At 33.3% G+C, this 12,235-nt stretch overlaps 2 protein-coding genes across 2 annotated transcripts in view; one reads left to right on the top strand and one right to left on the bottom strand.

Moving 5' to 3' along the window:
• The window catches only part of LOC106692002 (deformed epidermal autoregulatory factor 1), a gene marked incomplete in the record, with an annotated part of 26,555 nt that extends 23,727 nt beyond the window's left edge, over positions 1-2,828 (bottom strand). The window contains 2 exon segments of the mRNA XM_067051645.1: positions 188-307; positions 2,433-2,828. Of these exon segments, the coding sequence (XP_066907746.1) occupies positions 188-307; positions 2,433-2,642 (330 nt within the window).
• Positions 2,829-3,039: 211 nt separating this feature from the next.
• On the top strand, positions 3,040-6,507 carry LOC106684877 (uncharacterized). Its single transcript, XM_014427185.2, has 2 exons — positions 3,040-3,416; positions 5,488-6,507. Exons 1-2 carry the CDS (start codon positions 3,103-3,105, stop codon positions 6,365-6,367), a joined length of 1,194 nt encoding a protein of 397 aa, XP_014282671.1. The 5' UTR covers positions 3,040-3,102; the 3' UTR covers positions 6,368-6,507.
• Positions 6,508-12,235: the final 5,728 nt, after the last annotated feature.

The following is a 12,235-nucleotide window of genomic DNA, read 5'->3' as shown; positions in this document are numbered from 1 at the left end:
AACACCACAAACAATGGTACTATTCCACAGATAATAATTATTATAAACAATACTCTTTTATTGAAAAAATCGAAAAAAAAAAAAAAAAAAAAAAACAGTCTCCAGAACTGATTATTTTAAATGAAAATACCAAAACTATAAACATCTAAAAATATAAACCAACATGTTATAAACAATACTACAATACCTCACTTCGAAACCACTGAGCTGTGCGTTGTCCTGAATCATCTTCTTTGTCAGGATGATTGTCACATATACAACTGTTATCCACACATAAAATTGGCCTTAAGCTCCCAGAGCTAGTAATCTAAAAAAAAAAAAAATCATGTTTGTTATAATATTATATCTGGAAACATTTCCTTCTCATCAGCATGATAAATTAATTTGATTGTAATGTTTTACTAGTCAGAAGTACTTTAATTCTCATTGCCATGACTGTCTTGGAGTAACGTTTTTACATTCAAATGCATCTTAACTTCAGTATTCAATAAAACATTTTTTAATGTACTTAAGTGTAAATTGAAAGCTTATACATTTTTTTTTTTTATTGCTTTGGAAGAGACTGTAGAATATTTCAAATTATGTTCCATGAAAAAATCACCCATTCCACAAATAAAAAAATAAAATGCATCTAAGAAGATTTCTATGCTGCTTATGCTGCTAAGATCAAGTTTTTATCAGTAAATTTAAAACTTATTAAAAATGAAAAACTAGGTGATCAATAATTATTTATTTAAAAATAGAAAACTAGTAAATACATGGTACTGATACAGAACTGTCACTCAGCATGACAATGATAAAAAGAAGGACCATCGTCATCAGTTATAACTTGAAACCATAAAGGGATTCGTATTTCACTGGCCTAAAATGAAAACTTTGTATAAAAAAAAAACTTAAATATTATGGCTACTGAAAAAGAAATAAGGTTTGATCCTTCGTCATTAGAGCGTAAGACTATATATTTTTTTTTTGACACAAGTATGGTGAGTTATGAACTTATCCATCTATTCATGTGTAAAAATTATTTAATTTAAAAAAAAAAGTTTTCATTCTAGGTCATCCATTTATGCAATCGAGGCCTAAAGTCAACTGAAACGGATTTGTTAGGACTTTGGCCACCCTTATTAAGCAAGCATAACTAGTAAAGATTGACAACTGTTATCTAAATTAAAACTTATTGTTAAAAATAATAATGTAGGTTATAAACCACAAGAATATAAGTGAGTACACAACTTAAAGAGTAACACTTGTGTACGATTACCTTTTAATTGTTTTCCTAACCAATATTAATAACAAGGAAAATCTAGAAATATTATTAGGCACAGAATGGTTAGTTTTAGTAATCTAGGAAAAAGTGTTTAAGGTCCATTTTCACGTTACAGATATCTATACTAACACTATCACAATAGCAAGAAAATGTGATAGTGCTTATATACACCCTGACAATGAACCTGAGCTCACAGGCAGTTCAACCTTATGAATGAATCGTAGACACTGATGATCAAAAACAACAAACAACTATCACCATAGGCAATAAACATATAAATTTATAAGGTACACATATAAAGGTTTAAGTTAACGTTATTAACATCTCATTAAAGTTAAGATATTATAAGGTGCAACAGTGCACTATCAAAGTGTGTCTAAATGGGTGAATTAGTAATGTCCGCCAGAGTAATATTTGATAGTGCAATCAATTATAAGGCAAACAATAACTACTATTATGACAGCAAATGTCAAAGTTCATACGATGGTAGGGCTGCGGAAGCTGTACCTATCACTGTGAAATTGGGCTTCTTATACTGAACAAAAATAGCTTTTAAAAAAGAAATAGTTAAACAGAATAAAAAAAAAATAAATAAAGTAAATAGTTTCACACTATTATTGATTAATTTTTATAGGTATCAACAAAAATAATCTCATAGAAATGTTGTCGAGATATAAATCATTACTTCTCTATTTATATTAGAAACATGTATTGAAGCTGTCTTGATGTCACCAAAAAGGTTATTTAATCGATGATGAATCGAATTATGTAATAAAAATTAAACAATGAAATTAGATATAAGGTTGGTAATATTTTTCGAACTGACTAATTTAGAGAAGCAGAAAGGAACAAGAGTGGTATGATAAGGACTTAATCAAGCATAAGTGAAAAATACAACAATAAAGCAATAATTATTACTTAGATATCAAAATTATTGAAATAAAAAAAAGTAAATAAATGATTATCACAAATAACAAATTGACATAATTTAACACAACACAGATTCCAATTTTAAAAAGGATTAATACATTGACAACTAAATCAGAATCTGAAATAATGGTTTTAAACCATCTTTACAAGTTGGTATTTTCATTGATATCTCAATTTGATAATAGTCTGATTACAACCGAGAGTTATATAGTAAATTTTAAAAAAAAATCCTTACCTGTAATTGTTCTGGTGTAATGACGTTATAAGTACCACCAGCAGAAACGTTAATTAAAGATGCAACAGGTACAGTAGTAGGAACAGAAACACCATCAACAGTAGAAAGAGATCTACAAGACTCCGAATTTTGATTTTCGTTTCCTTCGGTTTTGTTCGGCAAAGGATCGGTCATGTCCGGAATTACTTCTTCTGAACTTTGATTTTCCATTTCTCGCAAAAGGCGCGAAAGCAAATGGGGTTAAAATTAAAACCAATACCGAGAGATTCCTACACTAAATACCTTCATCTAAATAATAACGATAACTTTTTCAGTTCCATCCCCCTACCGAAGGAAAGGTGTAATGGCGGAATTACCCCCCTTGGGCTCCTTGATTCTCTTCCCGACCTCGGGAGCGCAGCAGTGTTCCTCTTCTCATAGACCTATTAGTTCAAATTTTTTTAATTAGTATAAATTACCAGTGAATTTATTATAAACAGTTTGGTTTTTAAAAAAATCAAGAAATTTATAACACCTTTTCTTTAAATAAATAAACTTAAATACAATATTAAATTCTGATTTGACGGACACCTTACGGTCGATTCACACTAATCAGGTCAGTCTCAGGGTATCGGTGACGGTTCAGTGACATGTACTCACACCCATCCGTCCCGTTTCAGTGATATTTGGGATGGCAACATTTACAGATCAAGAGTTAATGATTATTGCCATAGCTTTGGATGAGGAACATGAAGCTGAGATCAAAGTCAATAGAGGCAAAAGGAAATGGGTTTGTGACGCATGGAAGAAAAGAGATATCGAGGGTGAGTTTGCTACATTATTTAAGGAATTAGTAGACGATGAAACCAAGTTTTTCCAGTACTTTAGAATGTCTGAAGGGACTTTCAATTTACTGCTTAAGAAGGTGGAAATGCATTTAAAGAAGCAGGACACCCATTTGAGGAAAGCAATTATACCCAAAGAACGCTTAGCGGTTTGTTTAAGGTTTGTATTACATCTCTTTTAATCAGAATATACTTCTGTGTTTAAACGGTCCTTGTCCTTTATGATTTTTTTAATATCCTTTGCCATTAGTGGAATACAGGGAAACAAAAGTGGGGAAGGTTGAGCACGCCCTCGGAGCTCAGACGTATGTTGAAGTAAAGAAAAATCTGTGATTATCTGAAAACCTGTCCATATAATCGAAAATATGATCTGCATATCAAATGTACTAAATACTTTTTCATCAATTTGGTTCATAAACAATGAATATTCATTGTTAAAATGAATTTATATTTAGCCATTCTCGAAAATTCGTGTTTTGATCAAGACATTTATGTGATAATCGACAATTGTTATGTAATTCGAGATAAAGGCTGACGGGCAGTGCCATCTTTACACCAGTGCTACCGATTCTCCCGACAAAAAAATACTATTGGGAAATCGTTATAACTGTGACTGCATCATTATTACTGTCATGATGGTACTGTTGCACTATCTCTGGCGTGATAGTTGATAGTACTGGCATTAGCCAGTAAAGCAACTGTCAAGTGAACTATCGTACAGTTTCCGTTATTACGGCAAAAGTATTAGCCACTACCATGGTGTAACTATTTAATAGTTACAATCATGGCAGCATCCACAGTAAAACAGTTTTAGCTAGGATTCCCTGCTACAAGCTCCCTGATGAAAACCTGACACTCAGGTCGAAATTTCGGCATAAATAAATAATTTTTTGTTAATGTTAATTTTGCTGACCGCACCACCTCCTTCCCCCTCCCATCTTCTCCAATTATTAATCTACGGTCAACTATCTGCACCTCATTATATCAAGACAAGTAAGAAACTGCACTCTATGCACCCAAATCCCTGATCATGGAAAATTACCTTTTAAGCTGAAACGTGCCGTAAAATTGGGTAAAATACATGAATCGGCAACGCTGCTTTACACCAAGGACCCCGGCTCAGAGCCTCGCCCTCCCCCTTAACTCCTATGATCAGTAGGTTTTTATTTATTTATTCAGAAAGTACAACCTACGTGATATGACCAGATGGCAACATCTGTTCAATATCAGTCGGTGCCAAAACAACGTAAAAAACGTTAAACAGAAAATGAAATATTTGTTTATTACACTTTTAATTGTCAGGGTATTGTGGGTGATGAACGGTTTATATACTAAAATTGTACAATTTTGAAATTATTTCTAAAGATAAAACTTATGATTTAATTTATTTAATGCAACTAAATCAGAGCCTAAACACATAGAGGAGAGAAACTAACTGTGAACTGCTTGCAGAGACCGGTCAGTCAGTATCTGGTGACATGAAGGCAAGGGGGTTAAGATGGGTAGGACGTTTCTACACAACAATGAATGCCAGTATTGTAGGCAAGAGATCACCTATGGTGCCGAAAACCAGATGGACAGACAGAATCAACAAATATACGGAAGAGCTGAATGCAGTAAACTTGAAAACAGCAATCCAAGATAGGCTGGTTCGGGCGGCCAAAGATCTACAAAGTCTGTAGAGCCAACCGGGAAAAAAAATTTATAATAAAGTATAGATAACTGCTAAAAACACAAAATTTGAATTTTATCCCATACCTTTGAGAATCGGACCATGGGTTATATGGGCTTTTTTATTCCTCTTAATTTGCTCCAACAATATGACAACTCATTTATGGGACACCCTATATATAGTACGGTAGTATCAATCTCTGTTCCGGTCCTCATGAGCGAAGGATTTTGACGAATGAGGTGTCAAAAGAAAAAGATTTACATGGAGAAGTGGCGGATTCTCCTCTTAGGCTCTTGGACTGGTTGGGGTACTTGCAATTAGTGGCTGCTACAGCCGCCTTACCCCCGTACGCCATGCACATTAGTAAAGCAGTCAATTACTGACAAGCATAATACAAATAACATCTTGTAAAAAATATATTTAAGAAAGTTTTACTGATTATATCAGATAATATTAATAAAAATATTACCCAGGTATTATATAAAATTAAAAATACAATTATTTTATTTATTGATATACTAATTAGTATTATGTATAATTATTTTTTTTACTGTTTTAGATATTTAGCAACAGGGGATACGTTTCAAACGATTTCATTGAGCTACCGCATGGGAATCAGCACAGTTTACAGCATTGTTATGGAAACTTGCAAGGTAATATGTGAGAATTTAATGAGTACAATGTTACCGAGACCTACTGAAAACGTATGGAAATCCATAGCTAACGATTTTTACGAAATGTGGAATTTCCCAAATTGCTTAGGTGCTTTGGATGGCAAACTCATCACGATACAATCTCTCTCGAATTCTGTATCGTCGATTTCCAATAAAAAGAAGACATATTCAGTTGCGCTTTTTGGCCTCGTTGATGCACACCACAACTTTATAGCGGTTGATGTAGGTGCATATGGCCAGAAAAGTGATGGAGGTACTTTTGCCAGTTCGAATTTGTTTAAAGCCATTGAACAGAATACATTATCTATACCACGAAATGCACCGTTACCAAATACATCGACTGAAGTCCCGTTTGTTTTTGTTGCAGACGAAGCGTTTCCTTTAAAAACATATCTAATGCGACCTTATCCTCAGCAAAGTTTGGATAATTCTAAAAGGATCTACAATTATCATTTATGTCAAGCCAGAAAGGTTGTTGATGATGCTTTTGGAATTTTATCCCAAAAATTTCAAATTTATAACAGAAAAATTCGAGTTGCTCCGCATAATGTTGATTATATAATTTTAACAACTTGTATACTGCATAACTTCATTAAAAAATACGATGAAAATAGCTACAATTATGAAGTTTATGAAGATGATGAGTTTCCTGTTGGAATCTTGGAAAAATTGCCGATACTGACAGATTATGTTAGAATGAATGCATATAATGTTAGAGAAAAGTATAAAGATTATTTAAATTCAGCTATTGGAAGTGAACTATGACAAAAACCAAATGTCAACCAAAATGTCCATCACCACAAAGAACCAAATGTTAACCAAAATGTACGTTCCTCAGTTTATTATTCCAAATATATTGTAATGAAAAAGTATATAAAATAGCAAAAATAAAATACTTATTTAACTATTGTGTTGATTTATTTCCCTAACATCATCACCATGTCATGATTTGGGACTCTTAAGATCAAACAATACAGGATGTTTGTTCATATCGTACCATCAAGGTCATGAAATCTGTTTATGTATTGTGTATTAGTCTTGGCACAAAATTAAGAGTGAGTTTCCGAAACGGAAGACATCGATAATACATGCTCATATGGGTAAAGTAAGCTGGACAGAAGGTGAACTGACAGGATAGGCAGGTTTTACGGAAATGCACCGTAAAACCCCGCGGGACGGACACCACTCCGTAAGGTATTTCGCTTACGATCGTACGGGGGGATACAGGTCCTAAAGTTATTCGCTCGACAGAGACTGCTGAGAAGTATTCGTCTTCAGACGTTAGCTTTTAGTGGACCAGAAGATTCTGTTATAAACTTCATTTATCTTAATCTAGTCATACATTTATGAATAAAACAATATAATACATAAGTTAAGTTGTAAGTATTTACAAATTTATATGATGCGATAGATTGGCTGACTTCTAAATTGGTTTACGTCTCGGCAGGTAGGTCGCGTCATATCGACCCATAATGGTTCTAACGGCAGTTAGAGCGATGTCGCTACAAAATCATGGTTCCAAATTTTAATGTTTTTTTTAATTTTTTTATTTCTTCCATTACATCCTTAACCATGTAAAATGTCATTATGATGACTTTAATGGTTTTCAAAAATATATGAATAAAGACTTTTTCTTTGCTTTACTGAACATAGATGCAATTGTAACATAGTTTACAAAAAAATTCATAATTGTTAATTTCATATCACAATAATTTTTCACAGAAATGTTTAGAACAATCTACACTTCACGTTAAAAGTGCGTCCAAGAACACGCAAATCAGGAGGTTCTAATTTTCAAACTAGGTCTTGATCAAAATATTTTAGGGAAAAAGCAAAATTTTAAAAAATATTCAAGGCAAAATAATTATTATTTTTATGCTCGTGAGGTATTGATTTTTTTTTAAACAATTCAAAAATCTCGAAATTCTAGTCAATTCATACCTTTTCGTTCTTACCTCATATGAAATCAAATTTTTGCAAATATCATGGAGCTAGTAGACGTTCAGATGTCTATCAGAATTCGAATTAAAGTTTAAGGCACTATAATAATTGTCTTCGCAGGATTTTTACAAAATTTTGATTTTTTATTGTTTGGTTTTCTAAAAAAATTGATCTCAGGAACTTATTTGACGTATAAATTTATATTAAAACTCAAATTGGAACTAGTTAAATGTAGTATAAATTTGTAGCGAAACCACTACCTGCTAGTCTATAATGTAATTACTACAGCCGCCGTGGGCGGTTTGACGCAACCTACCAGCTAACACGTAAACTACTACTGTCATCAGGCAAACGCCGTATATTAATATTTGTACTATTTCTTGTATCTACATTATTTTCACATATGTAGTAATATTATTTGAATCAATAAAGAATCTTCTGATCCACTAAAAGGTAATGTATTATATACCCGTTGCGTATCTCGTTTAATAACCTTGAGAGAGAACTAATAAAAAATTGGTAGACTTTATTGTGAATTTCCGGCCACCAGCCGGAACGGCCCCTCCCCATTCTTTGTTAACCCACGGCTATCATGCCGCCACTGTTAAGCCGTCTTCAGCGGACCTTGTAACATGTCTTATAGTGCCATACGGCAAACAAAGATCCAATGTAAATAAATGTGTATATGTTCATGTATTATAAGTAAATTGTCCATTAAAAACAATAAAGAGGTTTGAAAATTAAAAAAAAAAAATTATGAATTTCCGCCTCAGAGAACCATCTCCATAGGAAGCAAGGAGTGACAATAATCGATGATAATGACAATTGATCAGTACACTCGTGGTCGAGACCTTCTGTTGTAGTTTACCTCACATCTTCAATTGGAGTGAGAACTAATTGATCATAATCAGCCTTCTTGACAAAGTAATTTATGGTGTTGATCTTCATAGGAATGGAAGTTCCTATGATATTTACCAAAATAAATTTTAAAAATGTTCATAATGAGGTGTAGATAGTTGACCGTAGATCAATGCTTGGAGAAGTTTGTCGGGGGATGCGGTCAGCAAAGAACAACATAAATAAACAAAACCATATTTATTTATTTTATGCTGACGTTTCGACCTGAGTTTCAGGTCTTCATCAGGGCTATTGTAATTGTAATAGCCCTGATGAAGACCTGAAACTCAGGTCAAAACATCGGCATAAAAAAATAAATATGGTTTTGTTTATTTATGTTGTTCTTTGCTGACCGCACCCCCCGACAAACTTCTCCAAGTTCAAAAATGTTCATTTGTAGTTTGGAAAGACTTTTGAACATAAAGAGCTCTCTCTCTATAAGAAATCAAATTTCACTAAATTTACTCTACCTTAAACAACGTGACAATAATCTTTTTCTTACGATAGGAGCTTTGAAGATATTGAGCGCTGAATGAAAAGTGAGAGAAAATGTTGATTTTTTTCCTTAAAAAAAAAAAAGATCTACCGGTGAGCGTGATCTGCAATTGTTCAATACCTATTTTTCAAGTACATTTACTCTATCCGTTACATAGCCTTAGTAAATACTGACCTATTTTTTTTTCTTAAAGTAACTCGGAAAGTTTTTTTGTTTTTTTTGGAACTGCCGTAATTTTTTATTCCCCTCAATTATGGTTGGCAGGACCATCAAAGTTGACTCTAAACTATATATAATTTTGTTTAAAAAAAATTAATTATTGGAGTGAAATGATTTCTTTTTTTGTCCTCTTGGGTTCTTGGACTGAGTAAAGTCGAGCAGGTTGTCACTTTTTTGCGAATGAAATGAATATAATCCGGTATCTAAATTTTATTTTATTTTTACAGGAATTACGGATTTTATCTTTGTAGATTTAAATCTGAATGTACTTTAGAGAAAGCTATTTTGGAAAATTGACATTTATGTTTTGTCAGAGTATATTCCTACCCATAATGTAGGTTTACTCAGGGATGTTACGATGAATACCAACATGGACTATTGGGACGTGATGGACATGGTCCATTGTTTACATCTCCATTCATTATAACAGGCCTGATGAAGACCTACATTATGTTTCTAAACGTCGGTAATTCCTACAACCACTATGAATAAAACAGTAACCACATTATAAAGATCGTGCGAAAGCACTCTTCGGTAACTGTAAGTTTTGAAAACTTATTACCTGTGGAATGCTCTGTCTTTTAAATTAGTTTGAAATTATTGTGTGAAAATTGATTGTGCACCTACAATGTACAAGTTAAGTAACCCTTAAAATACCGATGGTAGAAAAAGGATACCATCTTCTACTAACATATTCCTTATACTTTAATTCCCTATTTCCTTATTAATGGAGGGTACAGAAAAAAAAATTGTGTGAAAATTAAGTCAATCTCCACCGTCATCCTTTACGTTGGTGTTACGCTGGATAGGAACCTCACCAATCAGTCACGTTCCAGAAGACACAGGTTCTAATCCCTTGTAATGCCGCCGCACCTCTCACTACGCCTAAAAATTCAAATTTGTATAGCTATCATTTGGTTTATTCTATTCTACCGTGCCAGGTTCTAGGTACCAGAACTCCTTTTCTCTGATAGATCTTAAATGAGACCATGCTCAAGAGGCCTAGAAACGCTATCATAGAGCTGCAGCTTACCTCGGTAGCTGAGTAAAACACCACCCACACATATATTTAATGGATTGAAGGCTTATGTCTTTTTACTGATAGTCAGGCAGCTATTTATAAACTGAGTAATTATATAATTTGCTCCAAATCGGTGGAAGAGTGCAAGATTAATCTGAACTTTCTTTAGCCAACAAGATGCGGGTTGAATGAGGGCCTGGTCACAAGGGAATTGAAGGCAATAAGAGGGCAGATTGCCTCTCCAGAAAGAGATCTGAGAATGTCCTCTTTACACGCAATCCTATATGCAGTGTTAGTCCAAGCCATAAAAAGCGATTTCATTAGCGATTCATTCAAAAAGCATTAAAGCGATTTTAGGGAGGCAAGTTTGCGCTAATTTATAGGAATACCCGGAGCCAAGAGCAGTCAAAGATGTTCCTAAAATCTTCTTGTACACAAAGAAGTGATACACTTCTTCACATGTACAACATTACCTTATGGTGGGTGACAGGACTAAAAACAAGACTAATAGAATTACCAATCTGCAGGTTTTGCAGAAAGGATGATGAGACTGCACATCAAATCATATGATGCATTGGCTAGGACATGATTCCTCACTTTTGGACGAGATCGTATCATAGATCCTAAGCTTTGTTAAGACGGGTGATCCATATATAAAATCCAAATTTGCAAAGGCATATGGTCTGCTCTGAACAGACTATAGGACAGTGTATATTATACCCTAGGAGGCCAGGGTGCATATATGCTGGAAAAAATATGTCAACTCAAGATTATCCCTTTAATAAGACCTGGGCGGTGGCAAGGCTATATCCATTTGATTGATGCACAGAGCCGAGGGAGGGGATCGGGCTCTGCAGTCTGATCCACATTGCCACCGGCAAAGACCCCTTGACCCACCCTAAAATACCAAAAGGTATTGTATAAAATGTTAATATTAGGATCGCATTGAACAAGATGTCCTTATCTTGTACTTGAAAAGTTAAATATCATAATAGTGAAATTGGCAGGACTAATAAGAACTGAACTACTTTCCAACAATTGATCAGCATTTTTTAGGAGAGTAAGATGGCTTCATCATCCTTGGAGACCTACAGAGACCAACAACAGCTCAACCCCAGCCTATGACCATGTTTTAATTAGGGGCTCTGACCTTACAGCCAGCCAGATCTAAGAAAATACTGAACCATATCAGGTAAGTTGTCTATGCCCCAACATGCAAGAAGTCCTTATCTTTTTTGAATCAGATAAGAATTGCCAAACCATATTCAGAGCCCTCAAAGAGCTCAACATTGATTTCCTCACTCTCAATTTAAATAAATTATGGGTATTTATTACATAAATCATTTCTCTAACTATATTGTAACTTATTGTGATTAAATACATTACTCATTTGCTATTACATTTCACAAGTAGTTCTGATCAAGGAATTTATTTGGAACCATTTCTATTATTTACCACAGTATGTTAAAAAAAAATTTAGTTATATAAAAATTTAAATAATATTTCAATTATTTGAAAATATGTGTTAGAACCCTTAAGTTTCATAAGAGAATTTTAATTACTCTTCTGAAAATAACTTTTTAAAATTAATTATTTTGATATTTATACCTTATTTTATTTTCATAATTATATATATACATATATAGATGATTGACCATAAGATCATTTTAAGCTGGTCTGAGCTGCAGTCAAGAAGGAAGAAAAAATAATTATAAACTATTTACTTATTCTCTGTTGATGTTTCGATCAACATCAGAGCAGTTAAGTGGAAGTGTTAACATTGTTAGTTAACATGTTACAGTGCCACTTAACAGCCCTGATATAACAATGCAGGTCGAAACATCGGCAGAGAATAAATAAGTAGTTGATAACTATTTTTTCTTCCTTCTGGACCACAGTCTTGACTATCTCCTTCAAAATAAGTATATAAGATGAAACTATAAATATATACCAATTTTCTGACATCTCAACTACATTACTATAATTATATCACATATTAAAAAATTATTAAAATATCTTAAAACTTTGTATTACCACTCTAAATGGGATATTTTAATGA

Source organism: Halyomorpha halys, unplaced genomic scaffold (genome assembly GCF_000696795.3).
Source record: "Halyomorpha halys isolate HHAL.00 unplaced genomic scaffold, Hhal_1.1 Scaffold625.1, whole genome shotgun sequence".
Classification (NCBI taxonomy): domain Eukaryota; kingdom Metazoa; phylum Arthropoda; class Insecta; order Hemiptera; family Pentatomidae; genus Halyomorpha; species Halyomorpha halys.
The sequence above is the reverse complement of the archived record's forward strand: the minus strand, read 5'-3'. Positions and strand labels throughout refer to the sequence as shown.

Bases quoted from the DNA above. Each gene is read 5' to 3' on its own strand.
- LOC106684877 (XM_014427185.2), top strand. From the start codon at position 3,103: ATGGCAACATTTACAGATCAAGAGTTAATGATTATTGCCATAGCTTTG. The intron at 3,417-5,487 runs GTTTGTATTACA...TTACTGTTTTAG, and splicing joins CGCTTAGCGGTTTGTTTAAG to ATATTTAGCAACAGGGGATA.